At 48.7% G+C, this 27,695-nt stretch overlaps 2 protein-coding genes across 5 annotated transcripts; one reads left to right on the top strand and one right to left on the bottom strand.

The window, feature by feature from the left end:
• Nucleotides 1–141: 141 nt before the first annotated feature.
• Nucleotides 142–14,825, top strand: SVOP (SV2 related protein). Of its 3 annotated transcripts, none has more exons than XM_089489983.1 (16): nucleotides 142–258; nucleotides 4,129–4,289; nucleotides 4,836–4,921; nucleotides 5,250–5,348; nucleotides 6,570–6,641; nucleotides 7,384–7,508; nucleotides 7,852–7,915; nucleotides 8,245–8,370; nucleotides 9,177–9,305; nucleotides 9,992–10,065; nucleotides 10,345–10,421; nucleotides 10,597–10,704; nucleotides 11,247–11,358; nucleotides 12,027–12,108; nucleotides 12,656–12,745; nucleotides 13,023–14,825. In XM_089489983.1, exons 1-16 carry the CDS (start codon nucleotides 221–223, stop codon nucleotides 13,212–13,214), a joined length of 1,635 nt encoding a protein of 544 aa, XP_089346109.1. In that variant the 5' UTR covers nucleotides 142–220; the 3' UTR covers nucleotides 13,215–14,825. The 3 variants fall into 3 exon arrangements, with proteins under 3 accessions (XP_089346109.1, XP_089346110.1, XP_089346108.1); XM_089489982.1 differs by lacking the exon at nucleotides 142–258 and adding an exon at nucleotides 404–1,457; XM_089489984.1 differs by lacking the exons at nucleotides 142–258; nucleotides 8,245–8,370 and adding an exon at nucleotides 403–1,457.
• On the bottom strand, nucleotides 14,815–26,651 carry DAO (D-amino acid oxidase). 2 transcript variants are annotated; one of them, XM_089489986.1, is made up of 11 exons: nucleotides 26,407–26,651; nucleotides 23,685–23,899; nucleotides 22,957–23,071; nucleotides 21,811–21,887; nucleotides 21,043–21,108; nucleotides 20,248–20,302; nucleotides 19,047–19,151; nucleotides 18,371–18,450; nucleotides 17,825–17,942; nucleotides 17,236–17,334; nucleotides 14,815–16,777 (listed from the first exon to the last, which is right to left on the bottom strand). In XM_089489986.1, exons 2-11 carry the CDS (start codon nucleotides 23,876–23,878, stop codon nucleotides 16,658–16,660), a joined length of 1,029 nt encoding a protein of 342 aa, XP_089346112.1. In that variant the 5' UTR covers nucleotides 23,879–23,899; nucleotides 26,407–26,651; the 3' UTR covers nucleotides 14,815–16,657. The 2 variants fall into 2 exon arrangements, with proteins under 2 accessions (XP_089346112.1, XP_089346111.1); XM_089489985.1 differs by lacking the exon at nucleotides 17,825–17,942 and having other exon boundaries at nucleotides 16,689–16,777; nucleotides 26,407–26,478.
• Between the last annotated feature and the right edge of the window lie 1,044 nt (nucleotides 26,652–27,695).

The raw sequence follows: 27,695 nt of genomic DNA, 5'->3' as shown, positions 1-27,695 counted from the left end.
AGAGGACGCATCAAGCCAGGCCCTCCAGTGGGCGGGAAAAGCCAGGGCGGGGGGGGGGGGGCGAGGGGAGGCGGGCCCGGGGGCGGGGCGAGGTGGGGGCGGAGCCAGGGCGGGGCCTCTCTGCTGGCGCTGTCCGTGGGGGCAGGTGCTGAAGGCAGTCGGCTGGCGGGCAGCGGAGAGCGGCGATGCCCCAGCGCCCCCTGGATCTCACGGGCGGACCATGGAGGAGGAGGACCTGCTCCAGCTCCGGCACCTGCCGTAAGCCCCGCCCCAAGGGGAAGAACCCCCCCCAGCCCCCTTTCCCTCTCCCTCCCTCCCTTCCTTCCTTCGGGGCCCAGGCAGCAAGAGAGCCAGGCAAGCCTTGTTGGGCCCAGAGGTCTGTCCTGGCCTTGGGGGGCATCCTGCTCCTCTTTCCCCGGGGAGGGAGGGAGGGCTCTTGCACTGGACCCAAAGACCCCTTCCCCTGCTGCGCCCCTCCTCTTCCTCCCTCCCAGGCCAAGCCAAGCCAAGCCAAGCCAAGCCAGGGAAGCTTCTCCCGCTGCCCTAAAAGGAGACTTGGCATGGGGGGGGGGGGGGCTGGCCTTACCGGCTCTTTGCCTCCAGATTTGCCTCTGGAGGGGACCCCCAGCCAGCCAGCCAGCCAGCTTTGCCTCTGCCCAGCCAACTCCTTCAGCCCCCCCCCCCTTCCTTGGCCAGTTGGCGCTCTCTCTCTCTCTCTCTCTGCTGGGCAGGGCTTGGCAGAGCCAAGGTGGGCCAAGCGCCTGGAAAGGTGGCTCATGGCCCAAAGCCCCCCCCCCAGAAGAGAAGCCTCCTGGGAGAAGGGGAAGCAAGCAAGCTCCCAGCGGAGCCTCTTTGGGGGCAGGGGCCCACCTTCTGGCCCGCTTGGCTCTGCCTTCTAAGCAGGCCTTGGTGCTCACAAACAGAAGTCTTCCATTCAGCCAGGCCAACGGGGCTTGCCCCCTTCCCTTTGCCTGCCCCCAAATGGCAAACCCCTGGAAGCCTCTGAAGGACTGGTGGTCTTCCAGGAGACCCAAGCCCACCCAAAGGAGACCCAGGGAAGGCTCCATGGGATCCACCCAAGTCTCAGTGCTGGGCCAATGGCTCTGCTCCAGCCGAGAGGGAGAGCCTTCTGCTTCTGGACTCAGGGCCAGCCTTTTCCTACCAATCTCAAAGCCCCAAACTAACCAGAGGTCAGTCCCCCAGGAACCCAAGCAGGCCCACTTTCTCAGCTGGCCCTAACTCTGCCTTCCTCCGGATGGGCCTGACTGCAATCCCCATCGCTCCAAGCAGCAGCAGGAGGAAGGCTGTGGACCATGGGAGTTGTCCTCCACTCAGCCTAGAGGACAGCAGCTGGGGGAAGGCGGGCAGATGCCAGCTATCTCATGGGCGGACAGATCCCTGGGCATGGAGGGGCCCTTCAGAGTCTGGATTTCTTGGTTGGCTTTTGAGCAGCCATGGTTTGTATTGCTTTCGGTTGCTTAATCCTGTTTTAAAGTTTTGTATTATGTGAGGGTTCATCTTTGAAGGCGTTCCTATTCTAACTTTTGTCAGCCTCCTTGAATCCTAGGTCAGGGAAAAGGCAAGGATAGAGATGATAATAATAATAAGCAGTACTGAAGAGGATAAAAGAAGGTTTTGGCTTCTGCCGTCTTCAGTTGCTGGAGCTACAACCGAGCTGCATCCAAGGGAGCACCTTAGAAAAGGCTATTTAGAATAGTCCAGTCACCTCGATATCCTGATAAACATGTCAGGAGAGCTGGGAACGGCCTGCTACGGCCGGTAGCCCCTTGCTTTGGCTCCAGGTGGCTGTCTTTCCAGAATCTTCCTTTCCCTGGGGATGCTGGGAATGGCAGCTGGGGCTTTCTGGCACCCTCCGCCTGGTGACTGGGTTTGTTCAGCTGCCTGGCTCTCTTTGCCCCTGGCTCCCAGGCCTCCGCCTCGCCATGCCACTTCCATTGCCACTCCAAATGGAACTGCAGTCAGGTACCCATGTCCGATCAATGGAGCCGGGCACTAGAGCCTTTCCCAAAAGGAGCCTCTTGGGTCCAGGCCCTGCATTGGAGGCCCTCCTTCTCAAAGGCCCCTGACAAAGAGGGACTCCTCTGGGCCTTGAAGCAAAGATGGATGGGCAAAAGCATGACTATCCCATGCTCCCTGGCTATCTGTTGCCGAAAGGCCTCCACACACTACCCTTGCCCCGTTGGGCTCCAATGCCTCAGTCCACTGACCATCTGGAAGGCAGGGCACAGCTCAGGGCACCTGGAAAGACCAATTCTAGAGTTAGAGAAGGGGCAGAGAAGGGCAACCCGAAAGATGGAAGCTGGAGGGACTCCCTTGCCAGGAAAGAGAACCATGTTTGGGGCAGGAAAAAAGGTAAGGTGAGATGTGAGAATGGGGTCTCAGTGATCCTTGGAGTGGAGAGAATGGATTGGGAAGTGGCTCTTCCCACTCTTGGAAGCCCAGAACTCAGTGTGGACATCTAGAGAAGCTTGGTTTGTTCAGGGCAGAGAAAATGAAGGCCTTCTCCAAAGAGAAGGACATTATAGTCACACTTATGGGATAGTCTTTTTTCATGACCTCTTCCATGCTGCACCATTATAGTACTTTAATACCCCTTTCGTGGCCATGGCTCCATCCTCTGGAATCCTGGGCTTTGTGGTTTTATTAGGTATTTTCGAGTTCTCTGTCAGAGAGCTCTGAGGCAGCAGTTTAGGGGAATCCCCCTAAGGAAGTCTAAGTCTCTCCCCTAATGGCCAAGTCCAGTATTCCAGTAGATGCAGCTGCGGCAGCAAAATTGGAGCCACAGAGCTCTCCTTGTGTGTTATGTGAAAGAGTCCAGTAGGGTTTATTTAATTTTGGGGGCAAGGATAATGTGGGATTTGTTTGTGAAGGCAATCCTGACTAGAAGCTAGAGGGAGTGTTGCCACCATCGCCAGGGAAATGTTCAGAAGCCATCACAAGATTGTTTAATTTGGAGAAAGCTGGCAAAGGAAGGAGATGGTGAGGAAGAGAAAGAGGGCGATGTCAATGGAAGCCTAACTCCTCCCATTGCTTTCCTGCGTTCAGCTGGCCAGGATAGCAGCTCCTGGCAGCTGTAATGGACTGGATCAGGGCAAACAAACTGAAGCTTCACCCAGACAAGGCAGAGGTGCCCCCGGTCACTTGGAAGGCAGATCAGGGAATAGGGATCCAGCCTGGGTGAGATGGGCTTTGCAGTTTGGGGGTCCTCCTGGGCTCAACTTTGAACCGGGAGGCCCAGGTTTCTGCAGTGAGCAGGAGCGCTTTTGCGCCTTCAAAACCTGTGCGCCAGCTGCACCTGTTCCTTGAAATGCTGGGCAGGGTTTGTCAGCAGGAGCTTCACTGCCAAAGAGTGTGTGATCTGAAACATGCCTCTCTTGCACTACCATTGCACAGTGTGAAAAGGCTCTTATTTCCCCCCATTCAGGCTGTTAGGAAGATAGATGGAGAGCTGGCCTGTGGGAGGTTCGGGTGGCCCAAGAGCGTCTCCTCTGGAACAGCAATGGCCCTCTCCGTTCTCAGGGGGCTCAGAGAAGTCCTTCCCCTGAATTTGCTACTGAAATCCCTGTTCAACTGGAAAGGCTACAGAATGAATCTGGGACCCTTTGTGTGCAAAGCATTTTACCAAACAAAGGGCCCTCTGGTTAGGAAATTACTCTTGACATTGCATAATTTATTGTTATTAATGCAAGCCTAGACATTTTCACAATTTGAATGGGGCCCTGGGTCATAGTTGCCCCCCTGTACTAGAGTTTTCTAACAGATGATTCCAAGTGACTTACTAAACTACAGATCCCAGGATTCCATAGGATGGAGCCATGACAGTTTAAAGTGGAACCATAGCAGAACCATCCTTGTTTTGTGTGAAAGGGCCCTAATACCTCACTTGGCAGAGAGCAATGTCCTTTACCGACCTGAAGCCCAGACTCCAAATAGACATTTGGACGGAACCTAATTCAAAGGAAGAGCCTGGCAAACTTCCTTTCTTGGACTACAACTCCCACTGGCCCTGGTGTCTGGGTAATTCTGGGAGTTGGAGTCCCCAGGCAGAGGCTTTCCCAGTGCGGCAGCCCTGCAGTGGATTGAAGCTCCTTTCCGCCTTCTTTTCAGGGTTGTTAAGTTTCGTCGTACGGGGGAGAGCTCCCGCTCAGAGGAGGATGCCGTCTCCGGCGAGCACCAAGTCCAAATCGAAGGGGTTCAGACCCACTTAGAGGCCGTGGAGCTGGAAGATGGCAGCATGGTGCCAAAGGAGTTTGCCAACCCAACGGATGGTGAATGAAGCGACGCCCCATGTTCCTGGAGAAGGAACCCAGAGTCACAGGCTTTCAGCCAGCAGGCAAAGGCCTTGTGATTTAAACTGGCATTTGCTTATTAGCTGCTTTGGGCAGAAGGATTTGTTTTTAATCTAGTTTTTACTACGTTTTGAATGTGTTTTTAACTGTTTTGATTTAACATTTTCATTGGAATGCTTGTTCAATGGTTTTCTTTAAAAAATGTTGTATTATATATTGTTTTAGCTTTATTTTGTTTTAATGTCTCTTTGGGTCTCATAGTGGAAGAAATGAAATAAAGTTGTCATATTTTTATTTAATTTTTCATTTATTTTTAAAAGGATGGTTATCTAACAACCCATAGTTGGGTGTTGGGTGTTTTGGATTAGTGGCTTTGGAGTCCCATGCAGTCATCTTGGGTTCGATGAATGCTTATAACTAACTGTGGACTGGAGACAAGGTTTGCTTAAAACATGACAGAACGCCTTCCCTGCCAGAAAGGATGGAGCCTTGCCCTTAGCACTAGCATATTTCTTTCTCTTCCAGATACTTTTATGGTGGAAGACGCGGTGGAAGCAATCGGATTTGGCAAGTTCCAGTGGAAGCTCTCCATTCTGACCGGCTTGGCATGGGCAAGTACAACAGCTCAGCCAACACTTGGCCAGGCTTGATAGAAAGATTCCAACTGAGAGTTTGGGCCCTTGCGCACTACAGAAGGATAGCACTATGGGTCCTTTTTGCCTGCCATGGCTCCATCCCATGGAGTCCTAGGAGTGGCACTGAGAATGCTCAACCAGAGAGCTCTAGTGCCTCCCCAAACTTCCCCTCCCGGGATCCTAGCGCTATTTGTGTGTCATGTGAAAGAGACCCTTGCTGCCTTACACCTTTGGATGCTGTGTACCAACCTACGGCAGCAGCCTACTGCTCTGCTAACCCGGTCTTCCCTTTTTGCCCTTCCAGATGGCTGACGCCATGGAAATGATGATTCTGAGCATCCTAGCGCCTCAGCTGCACTGTGAGTGGCGGTTACCCACCTGGCAGGTTGCATTGCTCACCTCGGTAGGAAAATGCCCGACCGCTCTTGCACTCTGTAAGGTTTTTCCAGTTGTTACTCGGGGTTCCGGTGTCCAAATGGCGCTCTTTCCAGCAAGACAAGGGTGCAGATGTGGGGGGGGGGGCTGCGGGGGGCCCTTTTCGCACTCCCCTGACTTCTTTGGTGGGCAACTCTGGAGGCGTAAGGGGCTGCACCCTGGCACCATGCCTGCTCCTGCAAAAAATAAAAATACATTTTAGAAAAAGTTTTATTATTTTGCCCTCAGATGCTCTCTAGGGGACACGAGGGGCATTCTCACCATATTTTTGCACCTTCTTGGATGATTTTAGGCCTTTTCTAACTAGAGAAAGTGAGCAGAAATCGCTTCTTTGTTCAGTCCTTGGTTCAAAAAATGATATCTATTCCCCCCACCCACTCCCCAAAGAAAAACACCACCACTATGGTGTAAATGCCTCCCAGATCCCATAGAGGGCATTGGGGGGCAAAACCATTCTCTTTTTTGTGGGGGGGATGAAGACTGCATCTTTTAAAAAAAACCCTGGGGAACTGGGGAGGGGTTCTCCAAACATGGTGAAAAGCCCTCCACACCAAATAGAAGTCATTTGGGGGCATTTTGAAGCCAATATATACATACATATACATACATACATATATAAGCCTTTCTAGCATCTTCTCTTTAAAGATTAATTCATAATATGCTGTGGGAATCTAGTCTTCTCTACTGTTGTATGGATTTTGCTGATGATTCCTGACAGAGCTTGGAAGAGTCCCTTCGGGGTGTTTTAGTCCCCCAAAAGGAACCTTTCCAGGCCTGAGTTCCTGAAGATACAGCCGTGGCCTCAGAGCAAATCCAGCCATATCCAGAATCAACGATTGACCAACTATAGAAAGAATTGCTGCATAATTTCCCACATTGGAGCCTCAAAGCCAGCAGGCATTGGAAGTCACTTTCCTTTTCCCTCTTGGAAATTCCGAGATGGGTCTTAGAATAGATCTATGTTTGACGCACACGTACATCCCGTACTTTTACGCTTTTACCTTCTGTCCTGCCATTTCCCAAATGTCATTCAGGAAGGGGGCCATGCTGTTGAGCCTTGTGCCAAAAGTCCCCATCGGAGATTTTGTGCATCTGGGTTAAGTTGGTTTTCCCTCTTAGCTTTGTATTTTCGACACATCTGGCCCTGTCCCTGCAACTCACAAAGGGGTCTTTCTTGAATTTACCGCAGGTGGTTTTTATGGGAATGATGTTCAGTTCCACCCTCTGGGGAAACATTTCGGACCAGTACGGCAGAAAAACAGTAAGTTGCTAGCTTTCCTCTGGGCTATTTGAGCGCCAGATGCAGTCGCACAGGGCTGGGAGAGACACACGGCACCAAGCCATCATTGGGCAGAATGAGAATGATTCTCCCCTCCATGTTGGCTTCTCTGCCCTCCAAATGCAGACCATCTGAGGTTAGTCTAAACTGGGGTGGGCAACTGTCAGGAGTCAGAGGACAGCTCCAGTTTTGGGCCCCTCTGGGCATGTTTCCAACAAAAAAGGTCCTGAAGACATCTCCCCATCCCCATCCTGGTGGGGAAAAGGCCTCTCTTGGGGTGGGTTTATCACAGAGCACAAATGGGATAAAATGGCCCCCTACAGCACCTAGGATGGCTCTCTAGAGCTGTACAGTCACCCCTCCGTATCCACAGGTTCTTTATCCATGGAGCCATGGCTTGAAAATATTGCAAAAATACATCAATTCCAGAAAGCAAACCTTGATTTTGCCATTTTATAGATGATACCTCTGCTTGGCTTTGGGTGAATAAGAGCCTTTTCTAAGCTGGGGCCCTCCAATATTTGGGACTACATTGTCATCTGTTGTAGATGATGGGAGTTGTAGTCCACTGTATTGGGAGTGTGTGAGGATGAGGAAGGCTGGTGGCAGTAGTGCAGAGTAAACTGGGCTTGGCTTTGGAAATGAAGGGGAAATTCTTTGGCTTTCTGGTACAGAGGAAGACGCATTTTCATTGTTCATATTTGTATTTGTTTGCTCTATGCAGGGGCTGAAAATCAGTGTCCTATGGACCTTATACTATGGGATCCTTAGTGGCTTAGCACCGGTTTACAGCTGGATCCTAGTGCTGCGGGGACTGGTGGGCTTTGGCATTGGAGGCGTCCCTCAGTCGTAAGTAAAGACAAGCATGTCTTATGTCTGTTCTTTTCTTTGTAATGGTTCCACCCGAGGTAGACTGCAGTACACTAGTCCTGCAAAGCATCCTTGGGAAGAAACATGCCAAACATTGATTGAATGCAAAGACTGAATCTTGAATACAATTTATAATCTTTGTCTTTAAAACCGTCTCCTTTGAGGCTGCAACTCTTTGGTCCATCAGCTGTCAGCTGGGCAAATGTGGTCTAACTTCCAGCGGTTTCTGTCCGAACCCAGTTACCATCCCAGATGCCAAAACAGACCCCATTCCTCCCCATCCCTTTCTAACTGTTGTCTTCTGTGCTTTCCTTCTCTCCAGAGTCACGTTATATGCAGAATTCCTACCGATGAAATCACGAGCAAAATGCATCTTGCTAATTGAGGTAGGTGGCATGACTCCTGGCAGAGCTGGCAGAGAAAAGAGCCACAGGACAGAGACTGTCAGGGTGAAATTCCGGGCGGGAGCAGGCAACGGAGCACTGCTTTCTCTTCAAAGCTGAGAATAGCTGCACTTTCTGCTTTGTGAAAGATCCTTCTTGAACTTGCTGGGGGAAGCTGGCGGGGACCACTTTATCTGTGCTCCCTTTTTTCCTTTCTGTTTTGCTCTTTCTACATGCTCAGTAAGGGATGCTGGAGGCAGCTGCTGTCTACCTTGCCTGAATAAGAGGGGCTTGTTCAGCCAAGCACCTTTCCTTTTCTTCTGTCCGGACAGGTCTTCTGGGCCATTGGGACTGTCTTTGAGGTCCTCCTGGCAGTCTTTGTGATGCCCACCCTGGGCTGGCGTTGGCTGCTCATCCTTTCAGCTCTCCCCCTTCTGCTCTTTGCCGTCTTATGCTTCGTAAGTGATCCCCCTGGGTTCACAAAGTCTAGACAAATTCTTAAGAGTCCGGGTCCATTGGTGGCTTCTAGTCAGAATGGCAATGTGTCACCGGTAGAGTCAGAAGTGGTACATGCCTCCGTACACCATTTCTGTGGGAACGTGAGATGGAGGATGCAGTTGCCTTCATGCCTGGCTAGTGGGTTTCCCAGTGGGGCAACGGAAGGGATGGGAAAAGAAGGCTGGACTAGGCAGGCCTTTGGGTTAGGGTTCCCCGATCTCAGGGTGTGGCCCATTTTGCTCAATCCTCAGGGCAAGGGGGAGGCATCGCCACATGAGAGCATTACCTTGAAAGGAATGTGTGCATGCAGACTTTCCTCCGTTGTTATAGACCAGTGTCATTTTCATTGATGATTCATTGATCCTGTTTAATGACATAGCCCCATGCCGCCCTCTGGGACATCACCTGTGTACCATCTCTGGGGCATTGCAAATCATTTGAATGGAGAAAATCATTAGAAACCCCCCCTTCCAGGTTTTAATAAAAAGCCCTGTTTGAGCTTGGCCCTGAAATGAAGCCAATACTGATGGCGGCTGGACCTGTGAGGAGGCCATTCTGTAACTGGGAGGCCACCGCTGAGAAGGCCCTTCTCTCTCCTGGGACGGAGAGGGCCTTCTCTAGTCTTCTCTGCATTAGTCTTACCTTTATACGAGGAAGCACTTCTTCAGCCAGTGTAGAGTGAAACTGGGGAACTCCCTGCCACAAGATGTCCTGATGGCCACTGTCCTCTTCTCAAGGGTCTCATGGGCTTTCTTTGCTTCCCCAGTGGCTACCAGAAAGTGCCCGATACGATGTGCTTTTGGGGAACCAGGAAAAGGCCATTGCCACTTTGAAACGGATAGCGACGGAAAACGGAGCTCCGATGCCCCTGGGGAAACTCATCATCTCTAGGCAGGTGAGTGCCGGAAAAAGACAGCCAGGAGGGCCAATGAGCCTCAATGGATGGATATAGATCTCTTGGCTCAATCTGGGATACTGTATTTGTTGCTTCCGTGGAATCACAGCGTTGGCAGGGACCCCAAATGTCATCTAGTCTGATTCCTGACAGCCTAGGGATCCAGTGTTAAAGCAATTTTGAGAGGTGGCCACCGAACCTCTGTCTCCTAACCTTTCAACATTCCTATTGCTTAGCTTTCTTGAAAAGGTTTGAGGTCACACAAGAATCTAGATGGTAAAAACAAGCTGTCATTAACATCAGATAATATTTTAGACAGGACTATAAAGCCATTTGAGGAAGAGGAGGAACTGTGACAGCTCCTTGAAATCAAAAGTTCTGTTATTCAGACAATTAAAAATATACTTTAATGTTATTTATTCTTTGATTTTATTGTATGCCACTTGAACTCCTTGGATAGAGGGCAGAATATAAATATGTTAAGAAATGCATTTTAAGCACTAAAACAAGCTGTCATTGCAGGAAGAGGGAGACTAGCCTTGGGTGCCACCGCATGAAAGCCCCTGCTGAGCCAAAAGCCAAGCGAGAACCAGCCTAACCTCCTGCGATAGGGACACAAACACAAATTTTGGCCATTGGTTTCAGACAATACCAAGTGTTCACATGTTTCTTTGCATCCAAAACAGGAAGACAGAGGGAAAATGAGGGACCTGTTCACCCCGCAGTTCAGATGGACAACCCTCCTGCTTTGGTTTATATGGTAAGAGTGCAGTGGCTGCATCATTCTCCCTCCCATGCGCCACAGCTAATGGCTGGTTGGGGCTTCCTTTAGTGCACTGAATGCTTTGTCACTTCTTAAGGAACAGACTCAGAATAATTTTTAACTACTTTCCAGCTCAGGGCCCATTCTGTGAGCTTCACTGAGTGTGATCATTGCCTTTGTCTTCTCCGGATGCTGAGAAATAACCCCCCCCCCAATTGTAGGCTGCTTCTTGGAGTAGGGTCTGAGGTGCCCTCTCTCTCCCTCCTGTCTTCGCAGGTTCTCCAATGCCTTTTCTTACTACGGATTAGTTTTATTAACCACAGAGCTCTTTCAGGCGGGAGACCTCTGCAGCTGTGAGTCTTCATTGGGGTTGCTTTCTGGCTGCTCGATTGCAGTCTTCTTGCTCATGCAAGCAGAAGCATCCTGCCAGGTCTAAATGGGCAGGGAGATGTATATGGGGAGGGCGCAACATGTTGAAGGACCTCACCTATTCCCCCACCTTTCCTGTCTCTTCTTACCCCATCTAAGTATCTAGCAGGAGGAAAACAGTGAAGCCCAAATGCAGCCTAGCCTGCGAATTCCTTACAGAGAAGGACTACATCGACTTGCTATGGACCACACTTTCTGAATTCCCAGGTAGACAACTGGGGCGAAAGGGAAGGGGCCGCTTGACCACCTCTCACACCTTGGGCCTCAGTCACTGCTTCCCTGGCTTGCTTTCTAGCATATGTTTATCACCTACCAGTTCTTGCCTGGAGTCATGGACAAGAAAATCCTTGAAGCATTCAGTATAGGAATGAAAAACTTTTCAAACTGATTAGAGCCAGTCCTTAAGATAAGGAAGGAATCGCTCAACATTACATTCAATTTAATTTAATTTAATTAAAAATCAGTTAATTTTAAACCTCTCGAATTTTAAAGATTGCCGGTCAAGCAAAACTGTCGGCCAGAAACTCCGGAGGAATGGAGCTGGCCTGACTTGCCTTGGCAGAGTGCCACAGTCCCCAACTGCGAAGGCCCTGTCCTGCGGGCCCAGCACTATTCTAGCCTTGCAAGTGGCAGGAGACCCGGCTCCTTGCAAGAGAGCTTGACTTAAGCGGCTGTCAAATGGAGATAAGACCGACCTCTCTCTTGCTCTTTCTTCTTCTTCTTTCTACGCTCTTATTTTTTCCCTCCAGGTGTTCTAGTGACTTTGTGGGTAATCGATCGCATTGGGCGCAAGAAGACGATGGCACTCTGCTTTTTCGTCTTTTCCTTTTGCAGCCTCCTGCTCTTTCTCTGCGTTGGAAGGTGAGCAAAGCGGTACAGGTTTTAGATTCCAGGGATCCCTCAAGCAGCCCAAATGTCAGGGGCCGTTCTCATTCTCCTGAGCTCTGATGTGGCGACACATGGCTGCACACCTCATGGGGGGCGGGGGAGAGCATTGAATCTCTCCCAGGTATAAGTCTCGGTGTTACAGAGCTACTCAATGTGAACTGAACCCTAGCCACAAAATCAGCCCAGCTCCTTGGACAACTGCCAGCATCATCCCAATGCTGGATTCAGATTCAGACTAAAGCCCAGGGTGGATTGGTTGCCCTACTGATGTGGAAGCCACCCGATGCCAATGGTTAGAGCCCTCCAGCCCAGAAGCTGCTGTAAATGATTTCTGTGTGATGGCTGTAATATTCTGAGCATGGTACATCCCTAAAGAGAGCCAGTGTGGCATAGTGGTTTGGGTGTTGGACTATGACTGGAGACCACGAAACCCACTGGAAGACCTTGGGCACATCACACGCTCTCCACCCCTATGAATAAATCCTACCATGAAAACCCTGGAAGAGGGTTGCCTTAGGGTCTCCAGAAGTCAGGAACGTCTTGAACTGGTCATAGAGAAGTGACAAGAATGTCCCAAATATGTAAACTGCTGAACAACATTGTTATGGATGCTGTCATCATGGGGTCTTCTGTTCTTACAGGAAAGTTCTTACCGTGCTCCTGTTTATCGCAAGGGCTTTTATTTCTGGAGGATTTCAAGCTGCTTACGTTTACACGCCTGAGGTAAGAAAGGAAACCAGTTATTTCTTAAAATGAGAGAGCTTTCGCTCTCCCCAGCAGTTGCAGAATTGGGTCATTTGAAACTCTAGACCTCATGGTCTTATGGCCATGTGAGGGGAGGTGACTGAAGAGAGAGAGAGAGAGAGAGAGGACATCTGTATTGACTGGCACCACATAGAGCCCATCACAGCAGTCCAACTTGGTGCCAAAACTGAGGCAATGGCAAAGCCACTCTGAAGAAACCTGCCAAGAAAACCGTGTAAGAGGGTTGCCTTTAGGTCTCCTTAAGTCAGAAATGACTTCAAGGCAAACAACACACACACAAACAGACACACATAGACATATTCTAACAACAACACCTGGCTCTTGGACTCTCATCTACTGGGCTGTAGATTTCTGTACATTTTTGCATGGTTTTAAATGGTTGTCTAATTGTCTATTCCTGCTGTCATTGTCTATATGCTGCAGTGGGATCTCTAGATAGGAGGCAGGCAGAATTACTGCATTTTACTTTAGAAAACCCCCACTGCATTTGTGGCTTTGTCTGCAGGTTTACCCGACGGCCACCCGGGCGCTGGGCCTGGGCACCTGTAGCGGGGTAGCCAGAGTGGGCGCCCTGATCACACCATTCATTGCACAGGTACAACCCAATCTTCCTCTCTGCCTGACATCTGGTTTTCCCCAGCTGTTTGGGGGGGTGTTTGGGGGGGCCTGTAACACAATTGTACCGACCTAGAAAGGCATTTTTAATGGCTGGGGGGTGGTCCAAAATAACCTTTTCTGACCGAATTTTTTGAGGGGAGAGGCTTGCCCAGACCTTTGGAGGCATCACGGAGCCCTAGAGCAGACAGTTCCCATCCCTGCTGTAAACATAGCCCACAGTAGCCTTCACTTACAGCTCCTTCTCCCACTCCCAGGTGATGCTGGAGTCCTCGGTCTACCTGACGCTCATTGTCTACAGTGGCTGTTGCCTCCTGGCTGCTCTCGCCTCTTGCTTGCTGCCCATCGAAACCACCGGTCGGGGCTTGCAGGAGTCCACCCACCGGGAATGGGGGCAAGAGATGGTTGGGCGCGGAGTCCCCCGGTCACACTCTGGCTCTCAGGGGTAGGCGAGTCCCCCTCCAAGGAAGTCTGGGGGAATGGCCCAGAAAAACCCCACCCCTCTGATGCCTGAGAAAGGGAACATCTCATCACTGCTGTGTTTCCCCAAAGCGAGAATGCCCACCGTGTCCGCCCGGACTCCCGTTTTTGGCTTGCACCCATCACCATCCCCTTGTGCAAGGAGAAGGACTGCAGGTGGACACTGCCTCAGTGTGCGTGCGTGCGTGTGTATATACATGTGTTATGAGTATGTATGTCTCAGGGAGGAGGAGTAAGATGCAGCTAGGGGAGAAGAAAGAAAGGCCTGAGTCCTGCTGCTAGGTCTAACTAGAGTAGATGCATTGAATCAGAGGTACTGACACAAGTGCTGACTTGCCATTCATAGAAGCTAAAAGTTGGAAGTGACCTCAAGGGCTATCTAGTCCAACCCCATTCTGCCTTGCAGGAATCCACAGCTACTGCTTCATTGAGTCTGCTCTAGCTGGGGCTATCATTAGGGTCCAGGTTGAAGCCTTTCCAAAACTATCAGATATGTTGACCAAAAAAGACACCTCCAGCCCCATGCTTAGTTTCTTAGTACCAAGGCTCTGTGTCCAGCAAGCAGTTAAGCAAACGTGGCTTAAGACCCCCCTAGCCACAAGCCAGCTAATGCGCATGACAACCCAGACTAAGCCAGCTTGCCGCTAAGCACACTCACTCTTTGTGTAGCATGCAGTTGGGTTTCACACACTGGTGTATTATTCACTGGCCTCGAGCTTTTTTGGTCATGAACAAATGTCAATACCCACAAGCCACCTTTGGTCTGTTGTAGGCCCCCTGCCCCTTCCGGTTTTGCTTCTTGCAGAGCTGGGGGCCGCTCAGAGGCATGTCCTTAACCTCCACAGCCTGAGCCAGAGGCGACGCCTGCAAGGCAGGATGGAGTATCCCAAATGGCTGTGCATAGCTTGGGTCCACTAGGGAACTTGGGGAGCTCTCATCCCAAAAAGAGTCACTTTCCCAAAGTGCTGCGCTGGCTGCAACATGTGCGGTTGCATGCTAGTGATTCTCAATACTATTAATGGGATTGTTTTAAGGTTAAGCAGGCTGGCAAATGGAATGAAATGGCAGGACAGCCTGCAAGTATTTCAGGGATGTTTGGGACTGTGCGAGAAATTCAGGCAGGTTCTTTGGTTGGTAGATACTGTTTGGGATGCTGTGGATGATCCAGAATTGGGGGAAATAGCTTTTTTGGACTCCAGCTCTCAGAACCCCTGTAACTTAAGACATGAGTTGTGCCTTTAGAAATCCAATGTAGGCATCCCTAGCTGTGCACAATTTTTAGTGTCTCACTCTCTGCAGTGGTGGAAATCTGGGGACTAAAGGAAAATATAATGGAGGGCAGAATTCTTATTTACATCCCAGGCACAGAAGCCCCATTTGCAATTGGTGTATCTCAATAAGGATCAACAGCATAAAATCCTTGAGCTAGAACCAGCCAGAATAGGTTTCTCAGTAAGGCAGGCTGGTGTTTCTAGAGAAGTCCTTGCCAACGTTAAAAGATCTGTAGTCTGTTTGAAATACTGTGGAGTTGTTGAATTCGCTACACAGACATGGCCAAACATCTCGGTATTACATTTGCTTTGTATGTTTTATTAAATGGTATCTAAAAGTATTCATAAGCCCTGCGCATTGAACCATCTTGGTCTAGCTTCTTGCTGAAGAATGATCCAAATTGAATCATGGTGGATTTAAAACAATGATACAGTATTTCTCTTGAAAGATACAAATCAGGTTGAATTGTGAGCGGCTGGAAATCTTCATTGACTTTTCTTTGAAAAAACAAATATACAGGCCTGTGCATGTATGCACTCCCACAAATGCTCACAATTGTTTGGAAAAAAATATAGCCGCTCTCAAAGATTTTGTTCAAAAGGTGATTTGTTTTTTCCCCTTGGATCAAGTACAGTTGAGGCATTCCTTTTTTTTCAAAAAAGCCATTTGGGATTGAACTCAATGGTGGTGTTTGGGGTTCTGTCGGCTGTCCAGTTTGTTAATGTGCAAAGCTGTCGTGACAGGAAAGTGGTTCTCCACATGTGCTGTGATGAATGGTTTTTGTATTCTCAGTGCTTGCCAGAAAGAAAAGGCACACTTGAATGTCTCTGCTGTGTTTGAATGTAGTTTCTAAAGTGTTCATGTTGAAGATGAGACTGCTGTATACTGAGCTTGTTGTACTATCTTCTTCCGTTTCTTCGTTAATGATGCAACGTTCAGTAGTTTTGATTCCACACTGGATATTTTATGTTGAATAAATGAATAGTTTTTACAATAATGAGCTTTATGGAAGGGTTTCTTGCTGTAGGCCCCAAAGGTGGGCCATATCTTTCAAGGCCAAGGCATGCAAACACATGCTTCTCGGAACTCTTCAATCAAGGGTCTTTTCTCATGAAGGGACTCAAGTCCCAGATGGGCTTTTCTGACCTCTTCTGTGGGGCTGGGCACTTTCTTTGCCTGTTTCTATATAATTCTCAGGGATGATCCACCGCTCCATCCTAAGTCATATGCTTTGTGCACAGAAAAGTACCAGAATTAGTCCCTCATGTCTCTAGTTCGGAGGAATCTCAGCTAGCAGAGGTGGGAAACAGTGACAGCCTTTGAGGCAAAACTGCCAGTCAGAGCAGACTGTTCTGGGTGAAAAGTAAAATAATTCCAATGGCCCAGGAGGGTACATTTCGGCTGAACATTAGAGCGGTTTGACAGCGGGAGCCATTGCCTAGAGAGAAGATGGGGTCTCCTTCTCCGGACATCTTCAAAAAGAGTCTGGGCAACTACTTGCTGGGGATGCTGTAGCTGGAGATCCTGCAGTGAGCAGGGAGTTGGACTCCATGGCCCGTGAGGCCCCTTCCAGCTCTATGATTCTATGACTCTGTAGCATGCACATCAGGGTTAATGTTGAAATCTGCTGCAACCAGCAACAAACAAGGCACCAAAACCATTTGGGGCACAACCAGATGTGGTACAGGTTGAGTCTCCCTTACCCAGAAATCCAAAATACTCCAAAATAGTTCACATGGAGACAGCAACACCTTTGCTTTCTGATGGTTCAGTGTGCACAAACTTTGTTTCATGCATAAAATTATTAAAACTATTATGTATAAAATTACCTTGAGGCTTTGTGTATAATAATGTGTAGACAAAACATAACATGAATTTCATTTTTAGACTTGGGCTCCCATCTCCAAGATATCTCATTACGTAGATGCCAATATTCCAGAATCCAAAATCATCTGAAATCCAAAACACTTCTCATCTCTAGCATTTTGGATAAGGGAGACTCAGCCTGTAATGGAAACAACTGTTACAGGGCATTAGAATGTGTGAAATACAAAAACAGACTGCCTCAGCATTTGCCAAAACTATTGGCCAGCCTAGAGGAACCTCAAGAAGGGTCTTTCTGAGCTGCTCAGAGGTTGGCTCAGAACGGTTGGGTCAACCTCTTGCCTTCTAGGATCTTCCCAAATAACTTGGCGGCTTCCATTGCACAACCCCAGTGGATTGTGAGCCCAAAGCCTCCGTGTCCATAATTGTGAATCACCTGAAAGAGTAAGGAAAGGAAAGACTGAAGCAGGAGAGCAGAGCAGAGCGGCTTCTTGTGCACCAAGATTCTTCCGTTAATTTGGAGATTGATGTAGAGATTATGAAGGAGCGTGTCTAAGCCTGCAGTGGCAATAGCTGTCATTCTTTAACTACTACGGAGGGAGAATCGGAAACTGAGGGCAGTTAAAACATAATGGAAAGGAGTAGCCCATAAAACAGCACGCTTGGCTGACTGGAATGCTGAACACTGCAAGATTTTGTGGCAGGTCTCACTTATTTTTCACTATTTTCAATAGGAATGCCTCAATAACTATGCCTAGGAACACAGCCTTACAATCACCCCCCCCCCCCCCCGGTTTTTAAAGCCCTTGCCTGAGCATTTATTAGATCACCAATACAAGAGCAAATGACAATGGATTTAGTCTACACTCAGATCTCCCACAGCAGGCTTCCTACCTCTGACTGTGACATTCCATGGCGAACAGTCTCATGTTCCAACCGAACTTTTGAGCGTACTGGACGGAAACCACTCCACTCATAGAGGATCTTGGCTTTCTGGAGACAGTAACATTAACTCAGCATGATATGGTTATGTTCTGCAGGCATGCACTTGTAAGAAGACATGGGAACTAGGAACAGCCATAGCAGAGCAACCCACCCTGTGTCTCCTGTTAGCAATGAGGCAAACTGTCCTTGAAGGAGACCCCTCGACTAGTTTCTCTCTCCCCATTCCATCACCCTGTAATGCTTTCTCCAAGCCAGTGCTTTCCAGATGTGTTGGACCACAGCCTCCATCACCCTCAGACCTTGTGGCAAACACATCTGGGCTGGTATCCTGTTAGTGGCTTCCATCACCTAAGTGTGGCTTGTGCACACATAAGCCCCATTTTGGACAGCCACAGAGGGCTATTCTCCTGACCTGGCACTCTCTATCCAAACTTCCCATCGCCCAGTAGCTGTCAAACTCTGGTAGGACCCCTTGCTGGTGTTGCACAAGGGGATGTTCTGTCTTCACAGGAGCACAGTCTCATCTTAGTGGCTCTACCTGGAGGCTAGGCATCAGCTCGCAGCATCCTTGCCAAATGTGCTGGTGGTCCCGAGGGCTGTTCTCGCCACTCCAGTTTCCCAGCTGAAATATACCCCCTAAGGTCACTGTATCACTCCTACAACCAAACACAGGAGGAAGAAAGAAAATATGCCTGAAACTAGGCTGGGAAGAGTCAGATCACGCAAACAGGAATGTCTCTACTTCCACTCGTAGTCTGCAGTTGGGTTCTGTAAAATGCTTCTTTCTTCAGGGTGGGTCTACAGAGCTCATTTGGCTGACTGATTTGGACCACTGGGCCTCCCCAGGTTGCCACACCTCTAGCCAATGTCACCAGGTGTCCCTTCCCCACTTTCCTTTGAAGGGATCAGATGCCCTTTGTAATTTTGAGCAGACACATCTCTGACAGCCTTTGACAGTTGCCCACCCCTGAGGTACACCAACAACCGTCCTGAAGTGGCCAAGTGAAGAAAAGGGGAACGTCCTAGCAGTACAGATTTGCCTCTAGCTGCTAGATTCCCTCAGCATCAGTTGCTTTTTCCTCACCCAGGGATGATGTAGGGGGTCGTATAGATTTCAGATTCCTTGTGAGTGATGATGAAATGCTTGACCCATGGAGCCTCCACCTAGAGAACCAAGAGAGAGACAAGGGCAAAGGCAGGCGACTCATGAAGGCTCTTTGAGCGGAGCAACAAGAGGTGTTTCCAGAAATCCATTTCCTTACGTTAATCTTTTGCTTCTCCTGGAACTTCTTGTGACTTCCTACACTTCAGAAGTCTTCCCCTGCTCCATCAGTAGGGGCAATATGATGGGGAGAACATGGGAACAGGGCCTTCTCTGCTGGGCCACCTATTTATGGAAAGCCCTCCCCTTCGAAGCCCAACTACAACCAACAGTGGTTGCTTTTTAGTGCTAGGTCAAGATATGTCCAGAAACCTGGGCACAAGCACATAGCCCCCAAGGCAGTAGCTGCTGGGTCTTGGCTGCCCATCTGTATCACCAGTCCACACAGCCAGGAGGGACTTTCTACAAATCCATCCCGCCAGGGAACCAGGTGTATCGAGGAGACCTTGGAGTGGGCAAGCTGGCAGGGGGAGTTGTAGGCCAAAAAATGAAACTTTTCCAAATTTGGAACTCATCTGTTTGTCTCCTCCAACACAGGTAGCTGGACCCAGCCTCACAACCAAGCCCAGACTAGGCCCCAGAACCAAGACATACTCACCTTGATGACTTGTCCTCGGCCTGGGCACAACTCGGGGTCAGGCTGTAGGTCCCCAGCACGAACTCCTGTGCAGTTGATGATGACGTCCACACCTTCCGCTGTCAGCTAACAAGAGACAGACTGAGAGAGTCTCTATTTTTCTCCCACCTCATACTCCAGCTTAGCTGTTTCAATTGTTTTATCAGAAAGTGCCGTACAAAGGCATCCAAGGCCCATCCTATCTGTGTGGTCCCCCAGATGTGGTTGAACTACTACTTTAAGCACTTCTAGCCAGCATGGGCAATGCTGAGAAATGCTAGAAGATGCAATGTAAGGGAATTGCAGTGTGTCCAGGAGTCACCCTGGGATATCCTAGGTGCTATACAGACTGCAAAAAAAAGGCTACTAAATACATTTAAAAACTTAAAGTGGAGAGCAGTCTTTGAAAAATGGGTACTTAAAAATGTTTAAACTGCATGTGTGGTGCCCCTGTAACCCATCTGAAAAGTGTGTTGCCACACCAGGAGTCTTCTAGGGGAGGCAGTTCTTTTTTGGGGGGATGGGGGCATGGAAAAAGGGTGGTTCAGGGAGACCAGAGTAGTTGGGGGCTATAAAAAGAGTCTTGGGGGTCCACATGTAGGAATCTTTGAGTTTATTACATCGTTTTTGAGTCCTATCTTCTGGTTCCCCCTCTGCCACCTTTCAGCACTCCAACTTTCTTTCGCACACCTCAGCCATAGATGCCTGGGCTCCAGAATGGCATTCCCTTTCTTGATTTGACTTAAATGTATTTTTATTGTATTGTGTGGCATTATTTGAGGCTGTTGGATGCCAGCACATCACATTTCTGAACCTGGAAGACTTCCTCTTCCCCTTTGTTACTGTTCTTGCTGTTGTGTGCCTTTATGGCAACCGTAAGGCGACCCTATCAGAGGCTCTTCTTGACAGGATTTCTCCAGAGGGAGTTTGCCACTGCCTTTTTCTGAGACTGAGAGAGTAGGACTTGCCCTGGCCCAACACTCAATCCACTACATCACACTGGCTCCCTCTCTTCCTCCCACCCAGTTCTCCTCACAGTCTTGAGTTCAAGCTAGAATCATACTTAAAAAACCAAACGCCCCTCCCTTGTATCTCCCCATGGCTTGAATAGAAGAGGAGTGCTGCTTAGTCCTGACTGATGTGCCGTTGCAAAATTCATTCCATAATTACACCCCAAACTAACCTCCTGAAAGGACTTGATTTTCCGATGAAAGAACTTGACTCCCCGCAGGTTTAACCTTGAACAGAAATAAGGGCTTGTAAAGCAACAGAGCAAGTAATGTCATTTGGGGGCAAGGCTAGGAAATGCTACAGCTCTCTATATTGCTGTTCACATGGTAACTAAGGGCATCTAACTGGTTTTGGACCCATAGTTTCCATGTAGCATAATAGCTAACCATTCTCTCACCCAATAACTTGTCCAATTTCTATTCAAATACATCTATTACATTAAACGTTTAAGGAAAAAGTCTGAACTGCTTCCATCAGTGGACTGTTGAGTTGCAGGTATAAACATAGTCTAAATCACAGATTCATAGAATTGGAAGGGATCCCAACAGCCACCTTTTCTAACTTCCTGCCATGCAGAAATACTCAAAGTTCAGGTGGGTAGCCAATCTGTGTTTAAAGACCTTCCAAGGAGGAGAGTCCACCACCTTCTGAGCTTTTACTATCAGGATGTTCTTCCACATGTTTAGGTAGAATCTCTCTTCTTGTAATTTAAATCAATTTGTGGAAATTCTTGTCTCTGGAGCAGCAGAAACAAGCGTGTCCCATCCTCTGCATGACACTGCCTCAGTATTTAAAGGTGGCCATCATGTCCCTTGCCTATCATTTATTCTCCAAGCTAATATAACCAGCTCTCTAAGATTCCTCACAGAACTTGGCAGTTCCCAAACATTTTATGGTAAGCAGATTAATTTGAGATGTTGGCAATTGTTGGTAGGACAGGATGCAGAAAATAAATGTTCATACATACCTGTTTGTAAGCCAGGGTAGGTAGCTTTTGCCCTCTAGGATCAGAGCCGTGTTGAACCAGCCATAGCTCAAATCAAGGAAAAGAAAAGAATAAAGAAATGTAATTGTATTGTGGGATAAAAAAATCATCTCTTTGTGTTCATTGTATCAGATGGGATTTGAACACTTGACTACTCTGGCTTCTGAACCACACTGGGTTCTCTATGTAGGTAAATTTAACAAGTAACCCACCATGAGACCAGAGTGGTGATTTCAGAAGCCTTTGTATAGTTTTTTTTTTTTTTTTTTGGGGGGGGGGGTTGGGGCTATGAGGCCATGTACTAGAAGAGTTTATTCCTGACGTTTCACCAGCATCTGTGACTAGCATCTTCAGAGAAGATCTTTTTCTGAAGATGCCAGCTGCAGCTGCTGGCGAAACATCAGGAATAAACTCTTCTAGAACACGGCCTTACATAGTCTGAAAAAACCCACAAAAAACCCAATGTATGCTGGCCGTAAAAGCCTTTGACTTTCCATCAGAAGCCTTTGTTGAAAGGCGCAAAGTATGAAGAGGAACTCGGGTGGAACGGGCGTTAGGTCTGTCTAGTCTAGGGGTGGGAATTGCACAACCTTCCAGAGGGGGAATACGAGAATCCTCCTCTCACCGCTATGAAATTCTCCTTCAGTCCCCAAATTTCTAGCACTGCAGAGAGTGAGACCTTGAAAACTGTGCACAAAGTCACCTGTGCTATCATCCAAAATTGAAAAGAAAATTGGAATTACACCAGACCTATAGTCAGGGAAGAGCTCAAGCTCATTCTGGGACAAGTGTCGGAATCCCAAGACAATCTCCTTCCACGATGGATCCTGTGGAGAAGGGAGAATTGTTCAGACTCCTTTCCAGCAGAACTAAGACCGGGGGGAAGGAAGGAGCGGGCAAGGTATGCCCACAAGCCCCAAAGAGCCTAGCTATTTGATAACCCACTGGTGGAAATAAATACTTGAACAGAATGCGTCCTAATGTTTAACCAGAATCTTCTTCCCTGAAATCTCAGCCCAATCACTCTAGTCTGGACAACACTGAACAATCTGCAACTGGTATGGAACAGCCCTGAGATACACAGAAACAGCTATCATGTCTCTCCTTAACTTCCACTTGTCTAGGTTAAATGACACAGACAAACAAGCTTCATTTATATACCACTTCATCCTGCCTAAGCAGTGTCTAAGCGGTTTACAACTGTAAGCTAATTTGCCCCCAACAATCTGGGTACTAATTTTAGCGACCTCCTTGGAAGGATGCAAGCCTGAGTCGAGCTTGAGCCCTTTTTCTGGTCTTGAACTCGCAACCTTATGGTTTTGAGTGAGTGGCTGCAGTACAGGCATTTAACCACTGCGCCACCAGTTTTATCAAGTGTTCCTGAAAAGACTTCGTCCAGAATCCTCCTAGATTGACACTATGGTCATCGGGAGGGATGCCAAGGTTATTTGTTTTTCAAGGGCATGCAATGACGTATACCATACCTCCATATGCAGCAGTTTTCCCAGGCTGTGCAATGGCAAGCAGACAGTGCTAGGCACAGCTCCATCTGGACCGAAATGGCCCCTGACTGACTGTGTCCGTTTGCCTGCCTTCCCTCTCCTGGACTTCTGTGGGATGCTGGTGGAACTATGCTCCTTCAGCTTGATACAAGCTGGAGCATCTTCAGAGGAAGGTGACCAAAATGATCAAAGGTCTGGAAACCACCAAATTTTCTGAGGAGCGGTTAGAGAGCTGGGTATGGTTGGGTTGGAGAAAAGATGGAGAGGGGATAGGATACAGCCATCTTTAAACCTCTGAAGGGATCTCTTACAGAAAATTAAGCAAGCTTGTTTCTGCCAAAAAGGTGAATAAATAATGATAACAAGGAAAATGCCTTTAAGATTTGTTACCTACTGGAACTGGCTTTGTAAAGATGTTGTATCCAGAGAGTAGAAACAACCCCATCTCTTTGGATTCTGATGAGTTGATATGTTGGAGTAGATAATCAAAAGTCTCTTTGTTCCAGAGTCTGTACCATGAAATAATATAGAGTCAGACAATTCCACTCCCGTCCCCTGACAATCCGAGCTCAAGGATTCAACTGGAAAATTTATTGCAAATGGATGGCTTACCCAAATGCCTGTCTGGGATTTATGTCTGATATGGGAAAGTGGGAATGGGCTAAGGTATCATTGGGCTTTTAAAACTGTGTTTCGCATGAAGTGTTTCTGGGTATGTAACACACCTAGAATTGTTTTCACTGTAGTGTTCGCATGCTCCTTGGCATGAGCCTCATCTTCCCAGTTTGCATTTCCTTCAACAGAGAAAGAGCTGGGAGGCCCCCAGATCACACAGAAAGCCTTCCAAATGTGAAAATACCACAGCTCCCACCCACAAGCACCTCAAATCCATGTACTATCCCTCAAATACCTCCACTGGTCCTCTGCAGTCCCGCTCCAAATTGTGACAGGACACGATGCGATGTCACTTTGTGTCACCATTACAGAGGTATTTAGGTTTGGCCCCTGGGGGCATGGTGTGTGTGTGTGTGAACTGGCCCCTGGCCCACACGCAGTGCTTCCCCTCGGTACGCAGAGACACATGCTCTCATATAGTGAAGGATTCAATGCTTCTGCACTTACGTCTCTTGAGTGTTTCCTTTGTCATCCACATATGGCTGCCAGAGACCTGCCGCCCCATCACTGGTGGTGTGAGGTGTAAATGTGTCGGCATAGATCTCTACCTCCAGCGGCCGATCGGTCGAGTGGTATTGGTCATGGAGGCAGAGGGCTGTGGACAATCCAATCACACCAGCGCCAATGACAGCTACACGCATGCTGGACACTTCACTTGTTTCCTAAGGGAACAAAAACAGTGGTAAGTTTGCATCCATGGGAAGAATTCCCAATTAACATGGTGGAACCTGCTCTGCAGTGGAGATACATAAGACTGTGAGCATCTCAGGATCATCTTAACCACTGCTGGAAACAGTGCTCTGGGGTGAAAGGACTAGATGGCAAAGCTCTTTTAGCCTGAGAGCTGAATTCAGAGTCAGAGAAATTCTTGGGAGCAGCATTTCTGTGGGAGGCAGGGCCAGCATCAAAAAGGTGATCCCCAAAATACCAAGGCTTTTGTTTGTTTAAAGCCCTGGCTGCCAGTAAGGAAGCCTTAGGAGATCTGCCCCAGGGAAGCATGGCTCCTGCTTTGTGTGTCACACCTAATGGCATCACCAGGGCCTTCTCCCCTTCGTGACATCGCCAAGGGGTGACCCTATACCTCAGATCTTAGCCCTGAAGGCTCGGGGCCTGGGATGCTCTTGAGCTGGCACCGTTTCTAACCCCTGGGCAAGAGAGGGGCTTCTCTTACTCACCAGGGCTGTACCACTCTGCAGCCAGAACACAGAGCAGATAGGGAGCACCAAAACAGCACACAAGTTTCTAGGTCAGTGTGTCAGACTCCAAAACCCGATGAGTGCTGGCGCCTCATCTTGCTGTGGCCACTGCAGCGAATGGCCAACAATAGACCCCTCTATGCGTTGGGATGCTGCAATGAAAAGGCTGCTTTAGGAGTCTCAAAACTCTGCACCCACTGGCCAGAGAACTTGGCTTCCCTCGCCACAGAGCCCTGAATCACTGCTCTGTTACCACAGCCACTTCTTGCAAAGGAAAGGCAGGGGCCGAAAAGAAAGAACACTGGGAGAGGTAGACATGTTTATCAGCAGAAATGACAAAATGTGAGAAAGGTTGTACTTTGTTCCATGACTTAGCTGAACCGCTAGGCAGAGCCTGGATGTTATGTGTTACATGGAACAGCGTTACCCACAAGCAGCTGTTTTTGGAGCCATGAGGGTGGAACAGAGCTACGTTGCCAAACAAACGGACCAAGCAAAGGAGAATGTATTCCCTTGGCAAAATAACTATTTCTAGTTACTTTCAAAACTTACTTTTAGAGGGTGTTTCTATGGACAGATTGGGACAAATTTGTTGAGATTTATGTGCCACTTGCTTATAAAATTAAGTGTCCTCCCCCAAATAATGGACAGGAACGGGACTGTAATAAGTACCACAATAAGGCTTGCAACAAGTTACTTTTTCATCAACTAGGAGTAGCAACATGTTGTTTCCCAAAGGTTGTAATGAGTAACAAAAACAAAGGCTGGGTCTGGGGACTATTCTTAGTTTTAGACACATGTTAAAAAACCCACTTAAAAACTTGGAAGCAGTGTGTGAAATACTCTCTCTTCTCATATTCAGCAGGCTCCAACCATCTGTAGTTGTAATATGGCATGTTCTTTTGTGTATTGTGTGTGTTATAACGTCCATTATTGTTACACATTGCTTTAACATCTTTGGATCTAAGGAGTTTGTAAATACTCATAAAGGAATAAAGCACATACATGATACATTGCACACTCCTGGCCTGGGTACCGCTGGGGTTATGTGCTGTCACACAGGTCTCCTCTGCATTGCAAACCTCTGGGGAGAACTGGAGGTACAATGTCAAGTTTATCTCAGCCTTTAACTGCTTGAAGTAGAAGGGTGTGCAATGAGTGTGCTCTTTATAATATCTATTAAGTGCTTTAGCTGTTGTTGTTTTTAAATTAATACCAAAGTAACATTTTAATTGGATTGATTGTTTAATGCTCTCTCAGCTTTTGCACCTTGTGTAGTTTTAGCCTTTCTGCTTCAACATGTATTGTAAGCCGCCTTGAATCCCACTTTGGGAGAAAGGCAGGACAGAAGTTAAATAAAGGATCACCATCATGAGGACTTACTAAAAGTAGACCCTTTCCCCCTATTATTTATGCAAAGAAGGGTTTGAGAATTTTGCAGTGCAAGCTGAGGTCCTGGCAGCTTTACCTCTCTGGATGAGAAGCCACAGTTCCCCAACAGAAGCCACTCAGGGCAGAGCTCTCTGAACACTTGTGCCAAGTTGTTGTGCCTTTCCAGCCAGTTACCTGCCCTGTTCCTGCTGCTCTCAAGCTAACCCCTTTGGACACATTCAAAGCCATAGCCCTTTTAGTCTGTAGAATCAGTACATAGAGAGATCTTGTAGCACCTTTGAGGCTCACTGAAAGAAAGAAGTTGGCAGCAGGAGCTTTCCTAGACTACGGTAGTCTGCTTCTGCAGCTGAGGTATCTAAGATGCATTGGAGGAAGTAGACCGAAGCCTAGGAAAGCTCCTGCTGCTAACTTCTTTCTTTTAGTGAGCCTCAAAGGTGCTACAAGACCTCTCTACATACCCTTTGGGCAAAGTGCAGGGAGAGTGGAAGAAAGCCACGTTTGCTGCAAACCCCAGACCACAACCAAGCAGGCCCACTGGCACCTAGCAAGGCAAAGTGAAAAGCAAAGAAAGGCAACGTTACCCTCTTGCTGGCAAAAGGCACACTTCCAGAAAAGGCTCCTTGCTTCTCCTGTGAGCCCAGGTGGTGAGGGGCCGACAGATAGGACCAATCCTGAGATTCGCTCACAAGGAGCTCAGCCACAGAGTTGGGAAATAGGGGTCCAAATTCCACCCAGAAGGGAGAGCCTGGGCGCGGAGGTGGAGTTCCATGCTCTCTTCTGCCAAGGGAGGAGAGCTGGCAGCTTTCCAGAGCAATTCCCCTTCTTCCGGGGAGCTGTTCAAGTGGCAATTGCTGCTATGGGACAAAGCAGGACAGTCCTGACACAGGCAACTGCGGAAATGGCTTTGGGGTCTCCTTCAGTAGAGGCCCTGCTGTGTGCGCCTGTGCAGCCAGGGAAAGGGCACTTTGGTTAGGAACTCTTTGAGGGCAGTGCGAGGAGCCCTTCTGTCTTCCGCTGGGGCTGCCCAGAGGGCTTATCCCAGCTTATGCCAGGGCCATTGACTGGGTGGCCTTCCCTGTCTCTCCAAGGGGATTCCTTCTTCGAAGGGCCTTCTGGCAGCTAGGAAACCACTGCAGCAAGGTCTCCTTCCTCTCATTTGGAGGGATGCCATTAGATACCTTCTGCTCACACTTGTCCCTCTCTTGTAACTTCCACGGCCGATGGCCCACTCTTTTGCAGAGCCAGTGTTGCTATGTTCTGTCAAATGGACAGTACCTGGTTGGTGCCAGGTGGAACTACATGCGGATGGGTTTGGGAGATCCCTTATGCGCTCTGCACTTGCCTCTGCTATGCAAGCAGGTGGCAGGGCCCTTCTTCCTATGGCCTGCTGACTGTTTGCCAGAATGTGGCCCTGGCCTGACCTCCCTTGCCTTTGATAACAGAGAAGCCAGTGGTGCTGCTGGCCGTCCTTTCTGGCCACTGTCGGTTGCGTTGTTGGCCTCAGGGGTCCAGAAGAGCGGGGGAATCCTGGGAGACCAGGCCATCTCCCTTCCACCTGCACAGCCCTTGGATTCGAGGCATGTGCCTTTGGAGGCCACCTTGCAAGGATGGAGACTCTGCCTCCGCCAGGCTGGCACCACTGGCATGCAGCCATGATCCCCAGAGGCTGCTTTGTTCAGCATTTTTACCTGGCTAAAACTGAGCCATAGTGGGCCACGGGGGTCCTCTGGGGGAAGAGGCCATTGGGGAGCTTTTGCACCCCTCAAAGGCAGGCCCAACACCAAGGCTGCAGCCGCCCAGCAGCAATCCTCCGGTGTGGCCCTGCTTTGCCTGCCCTGGCTCAAGGCTCGGGGAGCCTGGGTTGGGGAGT

The sequence above is a fragment of the Sceloporus occidentalis genome, unplaced genomic scaffold (assembly GCF_023333645.1).
Source record: "Sceloporus occidentalis isolate IW3139 unplaced genomic scaffold, rSceOcc1.0.p SCAF_41, whole genome shotgun sequence".
NCBI classification, from domain to species: domain Eukaryota; kingdom Metazoa; phylum Chordata; class Lepidosauria; order Squamata; family Phrynosomatidae; genus Sceloporus; species Sceloporus occidentalis.
Note: the sequence above shows the minus strand (reverse complement) of the source record. Positions and strands in the feature narration are given on the sequence as shown.